General features: G+C 66.8%; 2 protein-coding genes across 11 annotated transcripts in view; both read left to right on the top strand.

The window, feature by feature from the left end:
• The first annotated feature begins 111 nt into the window (after window positions 1-111).
• Window positions 112-16,875, top strand: SIGLEC1 (sialic acid binding Ig like lectin 1). The gene is made up of 23 exons (XM_080589071.1): window positions 112-374; window positions 1,865-1,994; window positions 2,452-2,808; window positions 2,888-3,184; window positions 3,540-3,803; window positions 4,112-4,311; window positions 4,425-4,479; window positions 5,043-5,342; window positions 6,201-6,452; window positions 6,937-7,239; window positions 8,077-8,331; window positions 9,043-9,342; window positions 10,032-10,292; window positions 10,934-11,236; window positions 11,787-12,041; window positions 12,898-13,185; window positions 13,306-13,557; window positions 13,954-14,247; window positions 14,336-14,590; window positions 14,780-15,076; window positions 15,797-15,896; window positions 15,979-16,051; window positions 16,482-16,875. The coding sequence occupies exons 2-23, from the start codon at window positions 1,934-1,936 to the stop codon at window positions 16,497-16,499; spliced, it is 5,040 nt and encodes a 1,679-aa protein (XP_080445197.1). The 5' UTR covers window positions 112-374; window positions 1,865-1,933; the 3' UTR covers window positions 16,500-16,875.
• Window positions 16,876-24,241: 7,366 nt separating this feature from the next.
• Window positions 24,242-24,663, top strand: part of ATP6V1B1 (ATPase H+ transporting V1 subunit B1) — a 40,442-nt gene continuing 40,020 nt past the window's right edge. For 3 of the 10 annotated variants that reach the window (XM_080589726.1, XM_080589731.1, XM_080589732.1), the window contains exon 1: window positions 24,242-24,587. The gene's annotated coding sequence lies outside the window, so the exon portion shown is untranslated. Of the gene's footprint in view, window positions 24,627-24,663 lie in introns of all 10 variants that reach the window. The other 7 variants (XM_080589729.1, XM_080589728.1, XM_080589725.1 and 4 more) reach the window with 3 other exon arrangements.

Raw genomic sequence — 24,663 nt, 5'->3', positions numbered from 1 at the left:
GAACGGCACAAGGATGACGAAGGGGTGCAAAAGCATTCACCCCCCCCAAATAGGACTGGGGGCCTGGACCCCTGCAAAATCCTCCCATGCGGACCACCTTAGCGCCCGCCCCAAAAGAACCCCCGTTAGTAAAAGGCAAGAAATAGCTGACAGTGTCAGCCACTTCCCAAAACCGGAGGCAGGGACAAACCCCTAAACGGGGAAGTGATGTGAATTTTGGCTCCTTACTCCCGCAGCAGATAAATAGCTCGCCCCCAGCCACACGGGGCAGGCGCTGTTGTGGAGGCACAGCCAGGTGCCCGCCGGGGGACACGGGGACCGCCAGGGGACACGGGGACCACCAGGGGAACACAGACCCTCCCCGCCACGCCGAGGTAATGCTGCTGCCCCCGGGGTGCAAAGGGTCTGGGAAGGGGATGCTGGGGGCCGAGGTTTGCCATGGGGGTGCTGCCGTGGGTGCTCCGCGGCCTCCTGGGCTGGGGCAGGATCAGTACCGGGGGGTGCTGAGCAGTTTTCCCGTGCCCCTCCCGGTGCTCAGCCCCACGGGTGAGTTCCACCAGCACCCAAAGGAGCTGGCGATCTGTCTGGCATTGCCCGTAGAGATTTTGGAGGCTGTCCTGCAGAGGTGGGTGTGTGTGGGTGCAGAGAACACTGTTACAGGCTCCCTCCCCAGGCAGTCACCCCATTTTCCCTTTTTCCAGCGCCATCCAGGTACTGTCCTGTCGGTGTCAGGGTGGCGACGCACAGCCCTGCTGCTCCGTCCCACACCTCCCCGTGTCGCACGTGTGCACGCACACAGCTTATCGATGGCAGCTGAACGCATCCGAGCTTTGGGTTTGCGGAGCTGCCGTGCCCCAGGCCCCCCCCGTGCCCCCACTCGTCTGCTCACGGGACCCCGGCCCCGCCGCCAGAAAACGAAACTGGGAGGGGAGGCAGAGAAACGAAACCGGGCGGCGAGCAGGGGCCGCGGCGCTTCCTTCCCCTCGATTAATAAATCCCAGCCCGTAGAGAACAAAATACTGATGGAAGGAGCACAAAAAGGGGGAAGTGCTGCTGCTGTTTAATCCCGACCGCTGCCGGCGTGCCGGGGCTGTGCGGTGGCTGCTGGGGACAGCAGCGGGCTGGCCGTGTGGGGTCACCTCGTGGTGACCCCACAGCGCCGGGTGAGGAGGTGATGGGACCAGAAGATGACGAGGTGACATGTCCTGCTCAGCAGAGAGGGGACACCTGGCTGCTGTGCCGTGCGTCCCTCTGTCCTTTGTCCCCACGTCACCAGCATTCGCACCACTCTGTGCCCACGCCATGCACGGTCCCCATGTCCATATTACTTCATTATTCACTTGCTCCCCGCATTGCACAACGCAGGGAGCCCGTGAATAAACCTGTCCACCTCTCGCTGTGTGACCTGCACTTGGTCCTTGACCTCCCCAGGGTCCTTGACCTCCCCAGCTCACTGTGGGTAACGCTGGGGCAGTGAGCGCCCAGGAGGAGCCTTCGGCAGGGCCAGGGCTCTCCCTCACCGTCCTCCTCCTCCTCCCCAGCCCCAAGAAGCGCCTGCGCCCGTTGCTCCACGTCGGTGACTGTGCCGCTGCCATGAGGCAGCCACCTGCAGCCGGAGCGGTGCTGCCGGAGGCAGGATTTGTGCCGCGTGGCTCCACCAACATGTTCTGCTGACAGTGCCCGACGGGCACGGGCTGAGACACGGGCTTCCCCGCTCAGTCTCCCTTCAGGAGGGATCGCTTTTGGCCAAACACCTGCGGGATGCCTTGGCTGGCAGAGCCCTGGGGGCGGTGTGATGCAGGGTGAAGTGGGGCTGGGTGGATTAACGTGGTTCTGGGGCCTTTGGCCACCTTCCTGCCATCAGGGGCTGCTGCACAACCACCAGCCACCTCCTGCCAGTGTGTGCCCGAGCCTGCCCTCTGCTGCCTGCCCCATGGCTGTGGCCACATCCCAGCTGCAGTGGCTCGTCCTCCTGGCCAGCCTTGTCCCCCCAGGTAAGGTGCCACCACTCCATCCTGCTGCCCCCTGCATCCCCCCAGCCCACGGACCAGGATGGGATGGGGTGGGATGGCGGTGGGACAGCCAGGGCATGGAGAAAGGACAAGGAGACAGGGAGAGGGGCAAGGAAACGAGCTCCCGAAGGGCTCAGAGGGCAAATCTCCCCTTTTCTTACTGGTGATTTAGGCCTTTGCTCTTTGAGTCCAGCTGGTGCTTTTCACCGGCTGGAAGCCCAGCTGGGAACATTGCCCCCGGCCGGACTTTTCCCTATTTATCTCCACCTCCATGCTTTCTCCTGGAGGGTTTAGCTCGCCTCTCCCAAACCCTCCCTGCCCACCGTGGCCCTGGCTGGATGGGTAGAGGAGCAGTGGCACAGGGCTCACGGGATGGTGCAGGGGAGCTGTGCACCAGCGGCCACCCCGCATGACCCAGACCTTGCCTTCCCTCTGACAGCCCACGGCTCCTGGGGTGTCACCTACCCCCGTGAGCTGTGGAGCATCACGGGCTCCTGCGTGGTGTTTCCCTGCACGCTGAGCTTCCCCGACAGCATCTCGGCCAGCAAAGGCATCGTGGCCATCTGGTACAAGGACTTCAGCACCCAAAAGACCATGGTGTACCACTCGGAGGGCCAGGAGGTGGACGCCAGGTTCTTGGGCCGAACCCAGCTCCTGGGGGACCCGACTGCTCACAACTGCACCCTGCTGCTGCGGGGGGTGACGCCGGAGGACAGCGGGTCCTATAAGTTCCGCTTCGAGATCATCGATGGAGACCGGTGGTCGGCGGAGCAGGACGTGGTGCTGAGCGTTTCGGGTGGGTACGGTGGCGATCCCCCCGGTCCCGCGCTCTCCCGTCCCGTGGGGACGTCCCACCCTCGGCTCTCCATCCCCAGATGTCCTGGAGCGCCCCAACATTGCCGCCAGCGAGGAGGTGTCCGAGGGGACGGAGGTCACCTTCCAGTGCTCCACGCCCTACGTCTGCCCGCTGAGCGACGCGGCCCTGCGCTGGGTGGGCTACGATGAGCGCGTCTCCTCCGTGTCCGGCCGCGTCCAGCTGGACACCAGCGGGGTCGGCCGCCACCTGAGCCTCGTCACCTCCTTCTCCTGGAAGGACCACTCCAGGGCGCTCTTCTGCGAGGTTCTCCACGGTTCCCAGAAGGCGAGCGGGGAGCTGGTCCTGCGGGTGAGACGTACGTGGGGCGGCTCGGAGCACGGCACGGGGACACCTCTCCCGCTGCCGGGCCACCCCCGAGGTCCCTCGCAGAAAGCCAGGGCAGAGTGTCCCCAGCTCCTCCCTCCCTGCTCCTCCACGGCTCTCGTGGCCAGGGCCCGTGCAGGTCCCACAAACATCCTGCGGTGCTCCTCCCTGCCCTCTCTGCCACCACTGTCACAGCTTTGTCCCCTTTTCCCTGCTCCTTTCCTCTGGGCAGAGCCTCTCAGGGCTCCCTTCCCTGCCATACAACCAGCAGGAAGCTCTGCGGCAGCGCCCCCAGGGCCCTGCCCAGCTTCCCCTCCGCCACCACATCTGTCTGTCCCCCCCCGCAGACGCCCCGAAAGGCACCAGGGTGTCGATCACCCCCTCGACGCAGAACATCCGCGTGGGGGACACGGTGTCCCTCAGCTGCCTGGTGAACAGCAGCTACCCGCCGGTCTCCGCGTACCAGTGGTACAAGGACGGCGCCGCCGTGGGCAGCGAGCCCACCCTGACCCTGCGGGGCGTGCGGCGGGCGGACCACGGGCAGTACCGCTGCGAAGCCCACAACGCCCTCGGGGCCGGCGCGGCGCCCGCCGTGATGCTCTACGTCTTCTGTAAGTGCCGGGGGGGCTGTGCCCTGGGATGGTGCTGGCTGGGAGGGGGGCACCCAGTCTGAAACGGGCAATTCCCCAAGGGATCCAGGCTGGCTGTGATGGGACCGGGTGGGAAAGCATCTCCCCTGGGCTGGGGCACCTTGGGTGGGCTCTGCGTGTACCCGAGCACAGGTCCTAGTGACACGGGGCGCTGCTGCACAAGCATAGGATTTTGCCCCGGGGAATATTGCATTAAATTCAGAAACTGCCCCCTGGGCAGCCTCCTGGGGGTCTCCTGCCCGCCCTGAGCGTGCTCCCGTCTCCGCCAGCCGCCGAGATCTCCGTGAGCCCTGCGGCCGAGGTGCAGGAGGGGACGAGCGCCGAGCTGTCCTGCGACGTGCCCAGCAGGGAGGGCCAGGACCTGAACTACACGTGGTACAAGAACAGCGCCTGGCTGCAGGACGGCCCCGCGCACACCCTGCTCTTCCACCGCCTGGCCGCCAGCGACGCCGGCTTCTACTCCTGCAAGGTGAGGTTGGACTCGGTGATCTCGGAGGTCTCTTACGACTTGGATGACCCTGTGATCCTGTGATCCTGTGATCCTGTGATCCTGTGATCCTGTGATTCTGTGATTCTGTGAAGGTGACCAACGACCGGGGCAGCACCGCGTCCCAGCCCGTCAGCCTGAGCGTGACATGTGAGTGCTCGTGGCCCTGGCCATCACCCTGCGGGGACAGGGGGGTCCCCACGGGCGAGCTCCCTTGGTGCCAGGGGCTGTGCAAGCCCCAGGCTGCCCCAGACACTATCAGTCCGGCTGGGAAGGGGGGTTCAGCCTCGCCGGGTGAGACCCAGGCAGGAGATGCTGCAGATGCAGCAGTTCCTGGCCGTGAGCCCCGTGAAGGCGGCAGTGGGTGAGCTCCCCGCACCAGGCGCCCGTCCGCTCACTTCAGCACCTCCCGCCCCTCCGATGCGCGCCATAAACTCCGCTCGGAGGTTACTAACCCAGGAGCCAGCGGTGATAATAACAGCTCAAGAGCTTTTGCAAGTCAGGGGAAAAATAAAATAGCCCTGGGTTTGGCTCTGACATTTCTGTTCATAAATATAACCCGCTTACGTCAGTGGGAAAGCAGCTCCGAGGAGCAGCTGTGCTCGCTGGCAGGGCTGGGTGGACGTGACGTGTGTGCGGCCGCCCAGGTACGGCCGTGATGCCGGGGCCTCCCGGGGCCAGCACGGCCGCTGACCCCTCTCCCCGTGCCGCAGACCCCCCCAGGACCCCCTCCCTGACGCTGCTGCAGGAGCCGCAGGGCGGCGGGCTGGCTGTCGTGCACTGCACAGTGGACAGCAGCCCGCCGGCCACCCTGGCGCTGTACCGTGACGGCGACCTGGTGGCCACCAGCGGCTCGCAGGCGGCCCCCAGCCAGCGGCTCGCCGTCACCGCCACCCGCAATGCCCTGCGCCTGGAGATCCGCGGCGTGCGGCCGCAGGATGGCGGGCAGTACCGCTGCACCGCCACCAACGCCCTGGGGAACGCCAGCGCCACGCAGCCCTTCGTCACCCACAGTGAGTCCTGCCGTGCCCTGCCTGCTCCTGTCCCCGGGGCCGGGGGCGCGGCACCTCCTCCAGCACGGACCTGGGGGTGTCGGGGGGTTTCTGCGTGGCTGTGGGTCCTGCCATGTTCCCGGGTACCGGGGTTGGTGCTCGTGGTGCCGTCCCCTGTGGCCCTTCCCCACCCCAGGAGGTTTCACAGCTGGAGGTGGTTTGGAGCTTTGCAATTCAAAGTCTGCAGCAGAGCTTGTCCAAGCCCGTTCCTCCCGGTGCAGGTAGCGTGGGGCGGGAGCAGCACCCGGGCATGGAGGGGGTCCCCTGCTCCTCTCATCACACCCTGCCGCTCCCCCCGCTTTGGAGAGCTGGGGTGGAAGGGAAGCAGCAATGAAAGGGGAGGAGGGGAAAGCCCCCAAAAACACATCCAGGGGAATCCTTAGGACGTCGAAAGAAACCAGGCTGGACCTCAGGGTTCCAAAGGAAATAACGCTGCTCTGGGTGGCGCTGTTAGCTGGGTTTGTTTCCGAGAGCCTGAGGTGGCTCCATCCGAGCCCCTCACCTCCTCCCCAGCCCCTTTCCTGGCCCAGTTCCTCTCACCAAACACGGGGGCCTGGTGGGAGCAAAGTGAATTCTCCAGAAGGCACCCGTGGGTGCTGGTGGCAGAGGAGCGGTGAGAATGGCTGGGGACATCCCGGGTGGCTGCCAGCTCCCTCGAGCGTCCCCCCAGCTCCGCGAGCCCTTGGCTGGGGGCTGCCCGGATCCGTGCGCTGGAGGGCGGTGGTGTGGGGGGATTTGAACAGGCGGATCCACTGCGAGGGCAAAGGTTTAGCAGCAGAGGTTTCCCTGACAGCCCAGCCTCTCCTTTCCCTCCTCCAGCTGCCAGAGTCCTGATCCAGCCCTCGGCGGAGGTGCGGGAGGGGGAAGCCGTCACCCTGAGCTGCGAGGTGCTGGGCGACGCGGGGCCGGCCACGTTCACCTGGTACAGGAACGGCCGGTGGCTGCGGGAGGGCGCGGAGCCGGCGCTGAGCTTCCCGGCTGTCCGCAGCGCCGACGCCGGCGCCTTCCAGTGCCTGGCACAGGGCAGTGGCCACAGCCACACCTCGGCGGCCGTCCCGCTCCGCGTGCTCTGTGAGTGCCGTGGGTGAACCATTCCGGGGGCGGGGGGGGAAGTCCAGAAAAGCCCCTAATTCCCAGGAAACAAAGGACTTGAAAACATCCCGTGATATTAATTTATATTTCTCAGAGCACGAAATGAGCCCAAGTTGCCCTGTGAAAAATATATCCCGGTTTGATTTCGCCTTCCAAATATTTCGTGCTGGGAAAAAATAAAAATAAAAATCTTCCCTGATAGCAAACAACGGAAACGCAACTGGGAAGGCTCAGTGCTGAGGAAGGCGTGGGTTTTTGTAGTCGTGGTAGGGAATGTGCCTCACCCCAGGGCAGAGCAGTGCCCTTGGAGGTGCTGGGGACACGCAGGTCCCTTGTGGAGAGCGGGTGGACGTGGGACCCTCTGCCCTGGGTGAATGCAGGCAGGAGGGCAGGGATCCCCCAGCTTCAGGGGGTCCCCTAACCCCACGGTCCCATTCTCACCCACGCTGCTTTGTCCCTGCAGTCCCACCCCGGCAGCCGGTGATGAGCTCCCTCCTGGAGACCCAGGGCGGGCAGCTGGGCATCATCCAGTGCACCGTCGAGAGCGACCCGGAGGCCAACCTGACCCTGTGGCGAGGAGACGAGGCACTGGCTTGCACGCAGGGCTGCCCCCCAGCCCCCAGCCCCCGGCTGCAGGCGACAGCCTCGTACAACAGCCTGAGGCTGGAGCTGCGGGACGTGGTGCTGGAGGACGAGGGCACCTACGTGTGCCGGGCTGGGAACACTCAGGGCAACGCCAGCACCTCCATGGCCTTCAGTGCCGAGAGTGAGTGTGGTGCTGGGGGGGTGGGAGGGTGCCCGGGGCCTGAGCCCCCAGGGTCTGAGCGCTGGGGAAGTCCTGGGACAGGGGAGGGTGGAGAGGGGCGCCGGAGCAGGAGGAGCTGGGTACTGCTTGTGTAAAGGCAGCGCCAGCGTCGGTAGCACACGTGCACACGAAACCCAGAGCATCAGGGTAGCAAACAGCATCGGTCTCAAAATGTGTGCACAGGGTGCTGGGGTGGGCCACGAGCAGGATTACAGCGGGTGCTGCAACGGGAGGGTGCAGCCGCCGGCCCTTCCCGACCCTCCTGGGCTCCCAGCGGGGCTCACCGCTTGTCCTGTGCGGGACCTGGGTGCTGGGCACACCGTGCAGAGTCCAGGGGGCAGTCTGAGAAGCCTTCTGGCTCCAGTTCTGGCACTGTGAGCGAGCTAGGAAAATCAGACCTGGCTTCCCACGAGTGGGAGAAACAGCAAATATTTTGGGTGTCACAAGTGGTGGCAGCGGGGAGCAGGGGGGCTGCCGGCTGGGGAGCCAGCATGGGGTGACACCTGGCGTGGGGTGACACCCGGCGTGGGGTGACACCCAGCATGGGGTGACACCCGGCATGGGGTGAGAGCGTGGGCTGCTGCCTTGCAGCCCCAGTAGGGTTTTTCCACACTGGTGTTGTGCACGCTGCGTTGCCTTCTGGTGCCATACTTGCAGAGGTGCCTGCAGGCTCCCTCCCGCAGCGGTGCCGCTCACGGCGTGGTGGTGCTGGGCCAGGCATCCTGCCTTGCAGCCCCACAGCCCCCCGAGGCTCTGGGCGCTGCAGCTGAGCCCCTCCTGCCTCCGCCCTGCCCTCAGCTGCCCGCGCCGTGGTGTCCCCGTCCTCCCGCGTGCTGGAAGGCAGCGCCGCCAACCTGACCTGCCAGGTGAGCAGCGACTCCCGGACCCTGCCCAACGTCACCTGGTACAGGAACGGGCAGCGGCTCCCCCAGGGCCCCGACGCATCCCTGGTGCTTCGGCGGGTGGCGAGCGGGGACGCGGGGCTCTACCACTGCACCGCCGCCACCGAGAGGAGCAGCCGGAGCTCTGCCGCCGTCCTGCTGGATGTGCTGTGTGAGTGCGGGGTGCTGGGGATGTTGGGGTGCTGGGGATGTTGGGGTGCTGGGCATGTTTGGGGTGCTGGTCAGTTTTGGGGGCTGGGGATGTTGGGGTGCTGGGCACGTTTGGGGTGCTGGGCATGTTTGGGGTGCTGGGCATGTTTTGGGGGCTGTCAGGTGCTGCAGGAGCAGCTTTTTGGCTGCCCCTGCTCTTCTCTGGGCAGGGGCTGCCCTTGGGCTGGTGCAGGGGGTCCGTGCCATTGCACACAAGGGTGGGCACACGGCACATCTGTGTGCGGCTGCATACGGAGATGTGAACGCAAACCACTTTGTTATCATCTTGGGGTTGGTAGCCTTACACGTAGCCTACATCCAGGTGTGCACGCTTCTGCTCAGACACGTGGCCCCCATGGGCATGCCCGTGGGCAATCCAGCGTGGGTGCAGGTGCACGTGTTTGAATGCCTCTGTGTGTCCTGGTGCCTCCTCCCATGGGGATCTGTCCCCCTGTGCCACCCGGAGGTCACACTGGCAGCCCGTGGAGGTGTGCTCCAGCTGCAGCCACATGCACCAATGCCCCTGAGTGTGAGCTGGGCTGGTCGGGCAGTGTCTGCAGGAGCACAGCCAGCAGCTTCCCTTCCCATCCTGTCCTGTCCCGTCCCATCCTGCCCCTTCCCGAGGTGGAGCTGGGGACAGGTAGCCGTGCAATGGCTGTGCTGTCCCACGCAGACCCCCCGAGGGACCCGCAGCTCACCGCCTTCCTGGAGACCCAGCGGGGCCAGCTGGCCATCTTCGAGGGCTCGGTGGCGAGCAACCCGCCCGCCCAGCTGGCCCTGTACAGGGGCGAGGAGCTGGTGGCCTCCAGCAGCGCAGGGCACAGCACCAACCCGAGGGTCAGCGCCACGGCCGCCCCCAACGCCCTCCGGGTGGAGGTCCGGGACGTCACGCTGGCAGATGAGGGCACCTACCGCCTTGCCGCCACCAACGCGCACGGCACCGTGTCCCAGCACCTCTACTTCCGTGTGCAGGGTGAGCACGGGCGTGCAGCACCGGCGTTGTGTGTGTCCTGCACGGGCTGGTCCCGGTGGGTGGGAATCGCCGTGGGTTGGGGCTGGGTGAGAGCCAGCGCAGGCTGTGACCTTTTCTGCATTGCTCCTGCGTCTGCACGGCCGTCTGATGGGAAGAGATAATGGTCCCAGCTGTCCCATGGGGACAGCGGGGCAGAGAAATGTCACTGAGCATCTCAGGCTGTGGCCAGACAGCAGAACGCGGCCGAGTTTCTGCAGGGGCTGTGCTTCTGCTCCCCCCAGGGCGCAGCAGGAAGAGCTGTTTGTGCTAAAACCCTGTGCGCAGCAGCAGCTGGGCAGGGCCTGGCATGGGTTGCTCCCCAGCTCAGCCCCCGGTGCTCAGGACCGGTCACTTCTGTGGGGAAAGGCCAGAGCATCCCCCTGGGGACGGTGCTGGGTCCCTCCTGGGCTCTGGCTGCTGCTCCGCAGGTCCCGGCTCACATCGCCCACCCTGCATGGGCCGCATTTGAACAGCTCAGCTCCAGCACTGGTGAACACAACCAGAGGAGCCCCGCGGGTGTTTCAGCTAAGGGAAGCAGGGAGCAATGCGTTGTCCTTCATATAAGCACCGAGCACCAGCCTCGGGCTGCAGCAGGAGCATCAACGCGATGCGAGGCGTTGTGTCCACCACGCGCTGTTCTCCTCCCTCAGCCGCCCGCGTCCTCGTCACGCCGTCGGCGGAGGTGCTGGAAGGGGACGACGTCTCCCTGACGTGCGAGGTGCTGGGGGAGCTGCAGGCAGACGCCGTCTTCTCCTGGTACAAGGACAGCAAGCACGTGCAGGACAGCCCCGGCCGCGTCCTCGCGCTGCCCCACGTCGCCAGCGATGCCGCGGGCTCCTACCACTGCAAAGCCCACGGCCCCGCGGGGACCGGTGCCAGCGTCTCCCCGGCCGTCAGCCTGCGCGTCCTCTGTGAGTGGGGCGAGGGGACAGCGTCCCTGGGGACACGTAGTGGCAGTGGGGACACGGCACGCGGGGTGGGACGTGGCACAGGGCCACAGCTGGCACACAGCGGGGCACGGCACGGCCCCTGCTGCCGGCACCGTCCCCGGATGGCCCCCGCGCAGAGAGAGGCTGGGGTTTAACAACAGCTCCGCACGTTCAGTAAAGGAGCATGGTCTGCCCTGAGAAAAGGCCAGAATGTTAAAAGTAGGGTGTTGGTGGGAACGTAGCTCCTCGATAAGGCCATACAGAAGCCACCTCACCTGCAGGTGTCCCCGTTCAGGCAGGGCTGTCTGGTGGAAGCGCTGTGGCCACCCCTGGGACCCCGCTGCCGGCTCTCACTTAAAAAGGGGGGAGAAATGCAACAACCAGTGCTTTGGTTCTGTTAAACCAACACATTTTGAGTGACCTAATTACTTACACTTTTCAAGACTTGAGTTTTGGAGAAATGTCGTCCTTCTGGGACAGAGGGGGAAACTCCTGGCAAGGAAAAGGCTGCCGGTGCTTTGCTGCGAGCGTGCGGTGCCGCCGTGCGGGTGCTCCCCGAGGGGTACCCAAAAAACCCCCGGGGGCCCGGCCTCGCTCACACCCGGCCACATCTCGCCCTGCAGATCCCCCCCGGCTGCCGGTGCTCAGCTCCTTCCTGGAGACGCCAGGGGGGCGGCGGGGCGTGCTGCAGTGCCGGGTGGACAGCAGCCCCCCGGCGCAGCTGGAGCTCTTCAAGGACGGCGCATTGGTGGCCTCCAGCGTGCTGCCAGCACCCGCCACCTCCCCGCGGCTCAGCGTCACTGCGGCCACCAACAGCCTGCGGGTGAGCATGGGCGACGTGCTGCTGGAGGACGAGGGCGAGTACGTGTGCGCCGCCAGCAACGCCTACGGCAACGCGAGCACCGCGGCGAACTTCACGGCAGGGAGTGAGTGCGGTGGGCACAGGGTGGGCATGGGGTGGGCACGGGGTGGGCACGGCGCTCAGACAGGCACCAGCTGTGTGCCACCCGGAGGGATGGGTGCTGGGGGCTGCAGTGGAGGTGTGGGTGGAGGCAGACACGAGCTGGAGGATGCCCATGGGGAAAGGAGGCGGGGAGAGAGGTAGAATAAAATGGGCAGCACAGAAACGGGGAAGAAATGGTGGAAACTGCGGGTTTATGGGGATGGAGGGTTACTGGGGGGAGCGCGCACATGGAGCAGGAGCTGCAGCTCCCTCTCCAAGGGGACGTGTCGCTGTAGGAAGCTCCCATGGCATCTGTCCACAGCTCTGTCGTGGCTGGGCTCGCGCAGCTGCCGTCACCCTGCGCTGTGCTGCTGCAGGGCAGGGAGAGGAATTAGTGGTGGCTGAAGTGTCTCCTTCACTTCTTGCCTGGAACTGCAGGGAGGGAGCCCAGAGAACAGTCCCAGGTGGTAGAACCATAACGTGCTGGAGCCCAGAGTTCATTTCCCTGACCGTCTCTTCTCCCCCCATCGCAGCTGCCCGGGTCTGGATCTCGCCCTCCCCGGACGTCCGTGAAGGGGACGCCGTGACCCTGACCTGTGCGGTGGACAGCGCCGCCCAGGAGGCTCTGACCTACACCTGGTACAAGAACAAGGTCTGGCTCAGCAGCGGCACGGCCCCGCACATCGTCTTCCCCAGCGTGGTGGCCGCCGATGCCGCCTCCTACCACTGCGCCGTGCAGAGCCCCGCCGGCACCCGCAGCGTGGCCCCCAGCACCCTCAGCGTCCTCTGTGAGTTCGGGGGGGCTTCGGAGCCCCCATCCCTTTCCCTGGGCTGGAAAACCCCCTGGGCATGGCCTGCAGTGCCCAGGGGGTTTTCCAGTTTTTCCAAGCTTTTTTTTCAAGTTTTCTTTACATTTTGAACCAAAACTGAAACAGAAAAAATTTTGGCTTTCAGGGAAGATCACAGGATATTTTTTTTTTCTTTCCTGCTTTGGCAAATTGAAACCAGACTTTGTTTAAAAAAAGATGCGCAAAAACTGTAGCTGCAAGTCAGAATAGAAGATTTTCCTTTTTAGTAGAAAAAGATGGCTTTAACTTATAAGTCTGCTGCGAGGAGTGACTGCCGAGGGGCTCTCCAGGAAATGTCCTCCACAGAGCCTCAAAAATGCGTCACGTCTCTCCCTGCTCCCGGTTTTGGGTGGGGAATGCAGGATGGGTGCTGCTAACACCACCTTGGTGTCCTGGGCCTGAGTTACAGCCCAGGTTTTTGCTGCCGTTTCGCCAGCCCTGGTGTTTCCAGCAGAGGGGGGTTTGCTGGGCCGGGTGCGAGCGGAGACCCAGGGGCCAAGCTGTGAGCAGGCTGCAGGTGGGAACGGGCTCCGAGCGTCGCTTTGTGGTGTGCTGAGCTGTGCTTTGGTTCGAGGGAGGCGCAGGGAGTCCAGGCAGTGCTGCCAGGCAGAGCAGCTGCTGCAAGCGGCGCAGCAGGTCCTGGCCGGAGGCATCGCCGCTCAGCTCACGGCGTGGTGGAGGCGAGAGATCACCGGTGAAGACGGAGCATCGCCGGCGTGGGAGCTGCCCCTCGGCAGCCGTTTCCCTCCCGGTGAGATGGCGCTCGGCCCACAGCCCCCTCCCCTCTCGTTTCCAGACCCCCCCCGGAACATGCAGCTGAAAGCCTTCGCGGAGAGCAGCGGGGGGAGAGCCGTCATCCTGCTCTGCACCGTCGAGAGCATCCCCCCGGCCGAGGTCAGCCTGCACAGGGAGGGGCAGCTGGTGGCCTCCAGCGCGGCTGCGGCCGCCGGCCACCGCTCGCCCTCTCCCAACGCGCTGCGCCTGGAGCTGCCGGCCGCCGCGGCGCAGGACGAGGGCGAATACGAGTGCCGGGCACGCAGCCCCCTCGGCAGCACCCGCACATCCCTGCCTCTCCGCGTGCAAGGTGAGCGTGGCACAGGGGGGCTCGGGGCTCGGTGCCCCCTCCAAGCCTCGCCGTGGGCACGGAGGGGGGGTCCCGCGGCCCTGCCACCCACCGGCACCCCCATCCCCGTGTCTCTGGCAGCCGTCAGGGTGGTGGTGCGGCCGGGCACCGAGGTGCACGAGGGCACGGCGGTGACGCTGAGCTGCGAGGACGCGGGGGCCCAGCCGGGCACCGTCTACACCTGGTTCAAGAACGGGCGCTGGGTGCAGGAGGGTCCCGGCGCCGCGCTCCTGCTCCACGCCGCGCGCAGCAGCGACGCGGGCGCCTACAGCTGCCAGGCGCGCACGGGGGCGCGCAGCCGCCGGGCCCCCCCCGCAGCCCTGCGGGTGCTGTGTGAGTGCGGGGGGGGCTGCGGGGGCTGCCCCGCGCCGGGGCGAGCTGCCGGGGAGGGAAGCGCGGGCTGTGTCGCCATCTGGTGACCGCCGGTCCCCTCCCGAGGGTGTCCGAGCCACTGTTCCAAAGGGGGGGTTGGAAGGAGAAAAATTGGTGTTAAAACGGTTTAAAACCCCGTGGGGCGGTGCAGGGGAAGGGCTGCGGTGGAGAGCACGCTGCTGTCCTACCGGGGGGGGGGCTTGCTTTGGCTGACGGATGCTTCCCCACCCTCACCGTGCCCCATCTCCCCAGCCTGAGCCAGCAACGAACGCATAAAACCCCCCAGGCCAGAGGGGGGACGTGTTCCCCCGAGGCCAGCCAGAGCCAGGAGGCGAAGTGCTGTCCTTGTCGTTGCAGACGCGCCCCGGGACCTGTCCTTCGTGTCCCTGGTGGAGCCGTGGGGCGGGCGGCAGGCCGAGCTGCTCTGCACGGTGGACTGCCACCCGCCCGCCGACATCGCGCTGCTGCGGGGTCTCACGCCCCTCGCCTCCATGCAGGGCCCCTCCGACCCCCGCGTCTCCGTCCAGGCCGAGCCCAACGCCCTGCGGGTGCGGATGGCGGCGCTGGGCCCGGGGGACGCGGGGCTCTACGTCTGCTCGGCCAACAACAGCTTCGGCACCGCGACCGCCTCCCTGCTCCTCGCGGCGAGCGGTGAGCGCCGTGCTGCCCGGAGCTGGCCGTGGGGCATCCCCGTGTGCCTTGTGCCGCGCCGGCTGCACGGCCCTTTCCTCCTCCTCAGGCGTCCGAGTCACGGTGGAGCCCTCGCCAGAAGTCCCCGAAGGTGCCACGGCCACCATGAACTGCTCGGCGGTGCCCTGGGTGGGCGACGAGGCCAACTACACGTGGTACAAGAACAGCCGGTGGCTGCGGGAGGGACCGGCCAGCGCCCTCGTCCTCGGCCCCGTCTCCAGCACCGACGCTGGCTTCTACCACTGCCGGGCGAGCGGCGTGCGGGGCAGCGCGGCCTCGGCCCCGCTCAGCCTCAGCGTGCTCTGTGAGTGTCCCCCAGCCCCGCGGGGACAGGGCAGGCTGCCACACGTGTCCCGTCTGCACGGTCCTGCCGCAGGGGACATGGCCCTTCCTCCTCCTCTTCTTCCCCCTCTCCCTGCCCCGCTCCTCTCCCTGTAGCCCGGGATGGGGTTCCCTGCGCCACGGCCCACCCAGCCCCCTTCCCTCCATGCAGACGCCCCGCGGGCCGTGGCTGTCAGCACCTTCCTGGAGAACCGCAGCGGGCGCGTGGGCATCGTGCTGTGCGCGGCCGATAGCCACCCGCCCGCCGCCCTCGCCCTGTACCGCCGCGGCCACCTCCTGGCCTCCAGCCTGGCCACGGCCTCCGCCCCGGGGCTGCGTGCAGCCACCTCCCGCAACGCGCTGCGCCTGGAGATCGCGGCCGTGGGGCCCGAGGACTCGGCCGAGTACAGCTGCGTGGCCAGCAACGCGCTGGGCAACGCCACGGCCAGCGCCTACTTCGACACCCGCAGTGAGTGGGGCCAGACCCCGCGGGGATGCTCTGCCCAGGGGGGGGGTCCGTGGGATTTCAGGTTTTAGGGTGGTGGGGGACGACCGGCAGAAGTTTGAGTTTTTTGGTGGAAAGGCAAAGAGAGTTTCACTGCCAAAGCACGCGTTTTGTTCTTGAATTCGATATTTTGTTCCAAGGAGCTTTTCTCCTGCAGCATCCCAGGCTGGGGGCGGAAGGATGCTTTGTAAGGGCTACAACACACCCCCACAAGCAGAAAACTGAGTTGAATGCTAAAGCTTGATCAAAAAAGTGAGCAGAAATGGGCTAGGGCAGGGTTCAGTGGAAGGCAAAGCATGCTCATGCTGTCTGCTGCTGTGCGTGGCCCCCAGCCCCACGTGTTGGCAAAGGGTATGGGGGGGCAGGACAGCACCCAGCGGGGGGGCACACAGTGATGTGCCAGCCTGTCCCACCTGGGTGCAGGGGCAGCGACACAGGCAGGGGCACACCAGCACCAGTGTCCCCGTGAGGTCCCCGCTGTGCCGTGCCGCACTGCGCCCCCCCACCCGTGGCACATCTGTGATCCACTGGATCCCACGGGGGGCGAGGCACAGACCCCACGCCATGGCCATGCTGCGGCTGCAGGCACAGGGAAGGGGCCTGGAGGAGGAGGCTCCCCAAAGCACCTCCAGCCCGGCCCCAGCCCCCGGCACTGATGGGACCCCCCCCCTCCTGTTCCCGCAGCGCTCTCCCACCTCCTGGTGTTCACCATCCTGGCCGGGCTGCTCCTCGCCCTGCTCTGCGTGGCTCTCCTGGCCCTCCTGGCTGTGAGGCTGTGGCCCAGGTAACGTCCCCTGGCTGGGACGGGGACGTGGGGACACGTGGGCAGGGGGCAGCGGGTGGCAGCTGCCTCTCCTTCTGCCCAGGCTGCGGAAGATTTGGGGCTTGCCGCGGGCTGAGGACACCTTCGAGCTGAGCAGGAAGCAGGAGCAGCTGCAGGTAGGAGTCAGGGGTGCTGGGGCTGGCTTCGAGGACCCTGCCCCGAGCTCCCATCATTGGGTGTCCGTGGGGAGCAGCGTGCTGGAGCACCCACGGGCTCCCTGCAACCTGCCCTTGCCTGCCCACAGCCCTCTTCCCCCATTTTCTCTCTGCTCCACCAACTCTGAGGGGTCCTGAACGTCCCCAGCCCCACCAAGGCCATGGGGCACGGTGCTGGGGGATGGCTGGGGTCGGGGTCTGGCTCTCATGGGGGTCTGGGCGGATGGGCACTGGGGGTCCGGGCTGCAGCCCAGCACCCCCTGAAGGGCCTCGTGAGGGTCAGGTTCATTCCCGCAGGCTGCTCCTGGGGGGGTTTCACGTGGGTGCTCCCCGGGGCGCGGTGGGTGCTGCCCTGGGCAGTGCCTCTCCAGCCAGCCCTGAACCTGTGCAGGTGGATGGAGCATCCTAAGCCGCTGGCTCTTTGGCCCAGGAGCGACTGTAGCAGCTGGAAACCGCACAGCCCCGGAGAGGGGGGCCCAGAGCCACCCTGGGGCAGCCCAGCCCCATCCTGACACCCCCTCCAAGCCCCCCCTGTCTCCCTCCCTCCCCTGCTGCACGTGGGCACAGCTCTGTGCTGGGCACAGTGCCCGTGTGCTCCGGCTGCGCGCGGTGCGCCGCAGTCTGTGGCTGCTCGGAGATGCCGAAAACCCAGGACCCCCCCCTGGGGGGGGTGCAAGCCTGGTGTCGGCCTCTCCAGCACCACCATCCTCCCCCCCCGACTGAGCCACTGCCCCCGGGGGGCTGCGTGCTACTCACCTGTCTGGAAATAAAGCACGGAGCAGCGAGCAGCGCGTCTGTGCGGGGGGCTGGGACAGTGCTCAGCACCCTGGGGGCTGCTTTGAGAACTGGGGGAGCTCAGAGGGAGCTGGGGGGCAGGCAGGGCTGGTTCCCACAGGGCCCCCCGTGCTGCTGGGTGCTGCTCTCTCCTGCTTTATCCCCTGTGGTTTGCCTGTGGCCACCACGGAGCAGCCGGTGACCGCCTGTCCTGCGGACGTGGCTCCGAGGCGCACACATCAGGGACGCGATGCTCGGGGCCAGCCCCATGGTCACAGCGCCCCATTTCCCCGGCGCAGCGGGCAGGTGGCTCTGTCAGGGGCTCACTGTGGGGGTTTGCTTGCAGCACCTCGTGCCCTGTCCCCTCCCGGCTCGCCGCCGTTAGATGTCACCCTGAGGCCACCCGTGCCGGAGCCGGCTCTGCTGTGGGTGCCCACGCGTCGGGGTGGTGGTGGCGGGGGCGATGCCTGCCCACGTGGGCGCTTAATCCAGTGTTATCCGGCTGCTTTGCTGCTCTTGTTTATTTACTGCGGGAGCGTGCTGCGGCTGGCGCAGGGCATGGGGCAGCGCCCACCCCCCCATCTGATCCCATTGCCTCTCCTGCCTTTCCCGAGCATCCCTCTGCCCCACCGCCTCTCCACACCCAAACCCCGTAGGATAATCGCATGGTTTGGGTTGGAAGGGGCCTTAAAGATTGGCTGTTTCCAACATTTCTAGCTAATCTGCTCGCCCAGCTGGCACACACAGACCCACGTCCCCGTGCCAGCGCTCAGGCTGTCCCCACAGCACCTATCCGCTCTGGGACCCCCGGTGCCACAAACTGGAGCTAGCGGCGGTCCCCGAGGGCAGCACAGTGACAGGAGCAAAGGACACAAGTCACAGAAATAGCAAGTCTGATTTGATAAAGCAGAATTAATCCTTCACTATGGGACAGATTAAGGAGGGAGCCAGGGTCTGTAGGTGCTGTGGGAATCCCCGGAGAGAGGCACGCTTGGCAGGACAAGGGCCTGGGAAAGCTGGTGGGGCTTTGGGGTCTGCTCTTGCTGCAGAGGTGGGGGCTGAGACCTGTTGTGGGGGACACACACAGTGACCGGGGGGGCCCTGAGCTCCCCAAGCGAGGGGCTGGCTTTGCTCCCATGGCTGCAGGTTGTGCCTGTGAGTGCTGAGGGAGGGATGCGACGGGAGCAGAGCGGAAGCCTGTGGGGGCAGCAGGGCCCCCCCCAGCCTCCTGCTGAGACCCCCCCCGCATCCAGCAGCGGCGAGGTTAAACCTCCGTCGTCTGCTAAGCTGCACGCCCAGGCAGACGAGTCCAGGTGGAGCCGGGGTGACTTGGGCAGGTCCCCCCCTCCGGCTGGACATCACCTTTTCAAGGCATCTCCGTGCCAGAGCCCTCTCCGTCCTCCCCAAGCACCCGCTCGCCGCGCTGCTCCCGACAGAGCCCCGGGCTCCGAGGAGGGGCCCCGTGCTCTTCAGCTCCCTCCCTCCGCATCTCACAAGGCTGAAGTTCATTAATTCTCGCCCGAAGCCCCCCCGGGTGGCCCAGCTGCTCCAGCTGGCCCCTGCTGCCCGCCGTGCCCAGCCGCTCGCCGGGGGGCCGGGGCAGATGCTGGCGGGTGCTCGTGGCAGCTGCGGACCCTTCCCAGCACCGCGACCGCTGCAGCCTGCTCCGGGGGGGCACCGGGAGGTGCCAGCTGCTGAGGGACCCGCAGAGGGGCTGCAGGCACGGGGTGGCACCGTGGGAGAGCCGAGTGCTCGCTGTGGTTGTGCCGAAGCTCTGCTAAAAGCCTGCACGGGGCGAGCACGGAGACGCAGGGAGCTGCAGGGCTTGGGAGAGGACCGGGGTGCGCTCCCTGCTTAATCCAGAGCCGGCGCTACGGGAGCCAGCGATTACCTCCGGTCCCTCTGAGCTCCTTCTCCTCCTTTCCTTCTGGAGCAACACACGTTAAGCCAAATCCTCCCGTCACATGGTTTAAAGGCAGAGCAAGGGAATAAGGGCAGGTCAGAAGGTGAACTGGAGGCCACGGATTTGCCATCAGGCAGAGGACCTTGCAGAAATGTGCGAGGCATTTCTCCTCGGATAAATTAGCGCACGCTTTGATTTGTTGTTTGCAATAATCCTCGGGCCGGCTGAAGCGCGCACGGCGCTCGTTCCGGGGGTGATCTGGGGGCACGCGGAGGGCTCGGCTCGCTCACGTCGCTTTGTGCTCGGGGAGCTGTCCACAAGTGTCACCCAGCCGTGCCTCGGTGCACCAGTGACGCTGATGACTGCTGCAATTATCGTCGCTGGCCTGCCGGGCTCAGAGGCGTAAGGAGGCCCCGCTCGGCCAGGAAATGAGCCCCGTGGGAGCAGAGGCGTGACGGCCCCGTGCAGATGTGTCCCTCGCCCTGCCCTCTGCCCTGCTGCCCGGTGGGGGGGCTTTGAGCTGCACAAACCGGCGGCTCGGTGCTGGCCTGGCGGGGCGATGGGCGCTGCCGCGTGTCCACAAGGGCGAGAGGTGCGGGGCGATGCTGTGCTGCCTCCCCTGCGCTCTGTGCCCCCAGGATTTACCCCTCAGCCCACAATAAACCATCAGCAGCACCCCCCCTGCTGCCTCCCCAGCCCGGGCTCGGGCTGCTCTGCTCCAGCTCCGGTCCTGTCTGCGGTCACCTCTCCTCCATCCCAGCGCTGGCGCCTGTCACCTCCTCCTCCACCCCTCTGCGCCCTCGGTAACATCTGCTGAGCCCGTCCCGCTTCTTCTTCCCCTTCATCATCAATTATCTGCAGGTCACCCATAGCTGGGGGCCAGGTGGCGGCTGGGGGGGGGCAAGGAGCTCTGGTGGGGTGGGGGGGTTGTGGGACACCCCCTGCCCCTGTCCCAATGCAACCCCCAGCCCTGGGTTTCCAGCACGTGGCTGCACCTCATGGCGGCTCACGTGGGGGCTGGAGGGGGTGGCAGGAAGATGCTCCCCAGCTCTTGTTGAGCCCCATGGGGGTGGCTTCCCTTAACCCCCACCAACACCCATCCCTGTTCCCGGCCCCGCATGCTGTGAAATCCCTGAAGCTCATGGGCAGTAGCTCAGCACCAAGCCCTGCACCTCCGTGGCCCTGGGCACCTCCGTGGCTGCTCCATAAACCCACAGGACACCATGGGCGCTGCAGGAGCATCCCCGGTACAGAGCCCCCGTGCCGGCCTCAGGGGACCCCGCTGCTCCTGCTGCCCACAGAGGGGTTTATTGGGATTTGTTGGGGCCCTCCTGGTACCCCAGGATCACCAAGGCCACTGCCGAAACCCACGTGCCCGGCAGCACCCTTGGGCTCCACGGATGAGGAGTGACAAGGCCCCCCCACCCCGTTAATTTGATGCTCATTAACTGGAATTGCCTCTGCGTGGCAGTGATGGGTGCCTGCAGAAGGCACCGTGCTTTGGAGCCATTTCGGCCCCCTGAGGAAGCAGCCCATGGGGGGGGGGGGGCACAGGGGGCTGCCCGCTGCAGAGCCCGGGGCTGGCTGCAGAGCCCAGGCAGTGGGAGGGGGGGGGGCAATATAGGGGGGTGCAGGAGGACGGGGTCCCAAGCAGAGCAGGGGGGCTGGAAAATGGGAAATGTGGAGACAATGAGAGGGTGGCTCCTCACACCTGGTAGCATGGGGTGCGAGCAGCCGCCTGTCACCCCCAGGTCACCCCAGCCCAGCACCGGTGTGCGGCCCTGGGGATGCTCGGGATGTGCAGGGAGAAACATCGGCCAGAGGCCAGCCTGCGAAACGCAGGGCGGCTTCTTCCAGGGCAAAACAACCCACGAGGGGCTTCGGCAAGCTGAGCCCTGAGGTTTGTGCACGCTCCTTCCCCCTGCCCCGTGGCGGGCTGGGGTCCCCATACCCAGGTACCTCTTCACAGCTGCTGTCACCGTGTCCCCTGCCGTGGGTATTTGTGGGGACGTGCACATCTGGAGAGGGGAACCTGAGGCACCGTTAACACAGCCCCTGTGTGTGGGGGGTTGTTGGGTTTGGGGACAGAGCCAAGCATTGCACAGCACCGGGCCAGCACCGGGCTAGACCCAAGCCATGGTCTGGGGGCTCACCCTGCCCCGTGGGGACCTGGGGGGCCGTGGGGACCTGCTGTGTGTGTGCGTGTTTGTGGCAGGGCTGCACTCTGCCCCAAGTCCCTCGGCATTTCTGCCACCCCCTCCCAGGGACTGTTTTTGCAGTTGCCTGGGTCCGGAGCTCTGGTGTGACACGGAGTGGGCTGGGGGGGACAGGTCTCTGCGGGGACACCGCACCCCAGTGCTGGGGGGATGTGTGTGAGGGGCAATGGGACTGCCCGGACCCCAGGCAGCGATCCCAGCAGTGAGGGACCAGGAACCCATGGAGCGGGGACCCCAGAAGCGGGGGTTCCCAGAACCAGGGTGCGGGGGGAGAGGACGCCCGGGGCGGGTCCCAGCAGCGGGGGGGGGACCTGGGCACCCCGGACCCCACCGCTGCCCGGCTCGGGGCGGCCCCACCGCCGAGGACTCGTTTGGGGCGCGGAGCCCCTCAGCTGCCCGGGCCGGGATGGGCGCACGGGGAGCCCCGGGGCAGGGGCTCGGCGGTGCGGGGCCGGGAGCCGCCGGGGCGGGGACGGCTGCGGCAGCGGGCTCCGTGATTTCGTTTGATTTCCACCGATCTCGTTTCACCGGGGCCGGGCGGTCGGGCCGGGCCGGGCCGGGCCGGGGCAACGCGTCCCGCCCGCGGGGCTGCGGGGCGGCGGGGCCCGGCGGGGAGCGGCCCGGGCCGGATAGGGGGCTCCCCCCGCCCCGAAAACCCCGGGGCCGCCCCGGTTGCCCGGGGCCGGCCGGGTCCCGCAAACGAAATAAGCTCTGCCGGGGTGCCGGGGTGGGGGGCGCGGCGGGGCTGGGCACCGCGCAGCGGGCCCCGGGACGGGGGCGACGTCGGGGGGGCCCCGGGGGTCCCAGCGCCCCCGCCCGCTCCTGGGCGCTGCCCCCGGGGCAGAAACCGGGGCCCGTGCGGGCGGAGCCGCCGAGGCCTCCCGGGACTTTCCCTACCGGGCAGTGGCACCGACCCCGGGGGTGGCCCCGGGGCTGCGACCCCCGTCCGGCTGCGGAGAAAGTGCCCGGCACCGGGCGGGCGGCACGGGGAGCGCCCCCCGCCGCCCCGTGGGCACGCACCGCCGCCTGGGACCTCGCCCGCTGGGCCCCCACCGTGGCACCGCGCACCGGCACCTCTCTGCTCCGGGCACACGCGGTCCGTGCACGCTGCCCCGCCCGGGCACGGGCACGCTGGGTGCCGCCCGCCCGCCGTGTGTGCGCGCCCGCCGCGTGTCCTGAAAAACAACCCCAGAAATCAACGAAAGCACCGAACGAAAAGCGGCCCCCGGCAGCAGGCACGCACCCGGCCGAACCAATTCCCGAACAAACAAAAGCAAAAAAGGAAAAGAACGAGAGAAAAAGGAGAAAGCCCCCAGCACCAGCCAGCGGGGAGCGGTGCGCAGCTGCACAGCACCCACCCACGCGCGGCCGCCCCGTGTCCGTGCCGAGCGGCGCCGTGCCCGTGCAGCTCCCCGTGGCCGTGCCCAGCCGTGCCCAGCCGTGCCCAGCCACCCGCCCCGTGCACACTCACGGCGTCTCCGTGCAGTCGCCTCGAGCCGCTGTGAAGCCCTGCGCACTCACACCTTGCACACTCACCCCGTGTCCGTGCACGCTTACAGCGACAGTGCACACCGGCACCGTGTCCGTGCACGCTTACAGGGTGTCCGTGCACACCGGCACCGTGTCCCTGCACACTTACACCGTGTCTTTTCACACTTACACTGCCCGTGCACACCGACACCGTGCCCGTGCACTGAGCCCGTGTCCGTTTACCCCGTGCAGTTGCCCCGTGTCGTGCACGCTCCCAGCGTGTCCGTGCACGCTCACACCGTGTCCTTGCACGTTTCCCGTGCCCATCCACTGTTCGCACAGTCACCGGGGACCGGGCACACCGACGCCGTGGCCGTGCACAGCCGCAGCACACGCGCGTCCCCCGGATTTCCCCCGTGTCCCCCCGCGGCCAGGCACGCTTTCTGTCCGGGCACGTTTACTCGGTGGCCGTGCACATTTGTCGCGTGGCCGTGCACCTTCCCCCCGTGTTCGTGCTCGGTTCCCTCGAGTTCGTGCACATTTTCCCATGTCCGTGCGCGGTCCCCGTGTCCGTGCACAGTTCCCCAGTGGCCGTGCAAGGCCCCCGTGTCCGTGCACGTTTTCCCCGTGTTCGTGCACGTTCCCCGTGTTCATGCACAGTTCCCCCGTGTCCGTGCAGAGTTCCCCCGTGCCTGTGCCCGGTCCCCGTGTTTGTGCAGTTTCCACGTGTCCATGCACGGTTCCCATGCCCGTGCACAGTTCTCCCGTGTTTGTGCACGGTTCCCTCGTATCCGTGCACGGTCCCCGTTTTTGTGCACGGTTCCCTCGGGTCTGTGCAGTCCCCGGGGCCGTGCACACATTCCCCGCTTCCGTGCACAGTTCTCCCGTACCCGTGCACGATCCCCGTGTTTGTGCACAGTTCCGCCGTGTCCATGGACGGTCCCCGTGTTCACGCACAGTTCCCCCATGTCCAAGCACATTTATTCCGGGGCCATGCACGCTTCCCCCGTGTCTGTGAACGGTCCCCACGTTCATGCACAGTTTCCCCGTGTCCGTGCACCTTTCCCCCGTGTCCGTGCACGGTCCCCGTATTCATACACAGTTTCCCCGTGCCCGTGCACGGTCCTCGTGTTCACGCACAGTTCCCCGTGTCCATGCACAGTTCCCCCATCCATGTCCACGCACAGTTCCCCCATGTCCAAGCGCATTTATTCCGGGGCCGTGCACCTTTCCCCCTTGCACGTGTCCGATCTCCTTATTTTTGCACAGTTCCCTCACGTCCGTGCCCGGTCCCCGTGTCCATGTACAATTCCCCCACGCACTGCACAGTTCCCCCATGTCCACGCACATTTATTCCGGGGCCGTGCACGATCCCCGTGTCCGTGCACCTTTCCCCCGTGTCCAAGCACATTTATTCCGGGGCCGTGCACCTTTTCCCTGTGTCCATGCACGGTCCTCGTGTCCATGCACAGTTCCCCCATCCACGTCCATGTACAATTCCTCCATGCACTGCACAATTCCCCCATGTCCACGCACATTTATTTCGGGGCCGTGCACGATCCCCGTGTCCGTGAACCTTTCCCCCGTGTCTGTGCACGGTCCCCGTGTCCATGCAGTTCCCCCGTGTCCATGCACAGTTCCCCCATCCACGTCCATGCACGGTTCCCCCATGTCCAAGCACATTTATTCCGGGGCCGTGCACCTTTCCCCCGTGCCCTCCCGCCGCCCCCCGCCCGCGCCCTGCTCCCTGGCTGCCTCCGTCCGCGATTTCGTTTCCCCCGGCCCCGAGCACGGCGCGGGGGTGCTGGGGACCCGGGGCTGTGCTCGGGGTGCCCCGGAGCCCCCAGCCGCCTCCCGGCCCCGCGGTTCCCGAGGAGATCGGGCCGGGCTTCTTCCCGGGAGAGAGCCTTTGTTTACGGGGAGGGGACGGGGAAGGGCCCCCCCTGTTTCCCGGCCAGACCCGGCGGCTCCCCGACAAAGCCGGACCGGGGGGACCGGGGGTCCGCGGGGCTCCGATCCCCGGCGGCATCCACACCCGTAGGCCGCCCGCGCGGGCAGTGGGCCCGGAGAAGCGCGGCCACGCCGAGCCAAGCCTTGCCGTGCCGAGCCGAGCCGAGCCGTGCCGTGCCGAGCCGTGCCCGCAAGAAGCGGCCGTGCCCGCCGCCGGCTCCGCGTTACCTTCATTTCCAGCGGGGCCGGGGCTGCGCCGT

Source organism: Anser brachyrhynchus (genome assembly GCF_964034855.1).
Source record: "Anser brachyrhynchus genome assembly, chromosome: 4".
In the NCBI taxonomy this organism is placed as follows: Eukaryota; Metazoa; Chordata; class Aves; order Anseriformes; family Anatidae; genus Anser; species Anser brachyrhynchus.
The sequence above is the reverse complement of the archived record's forward strand: the minus strand, read 5'-3'. Positions and strand labels throughout refer to the sequence as shown.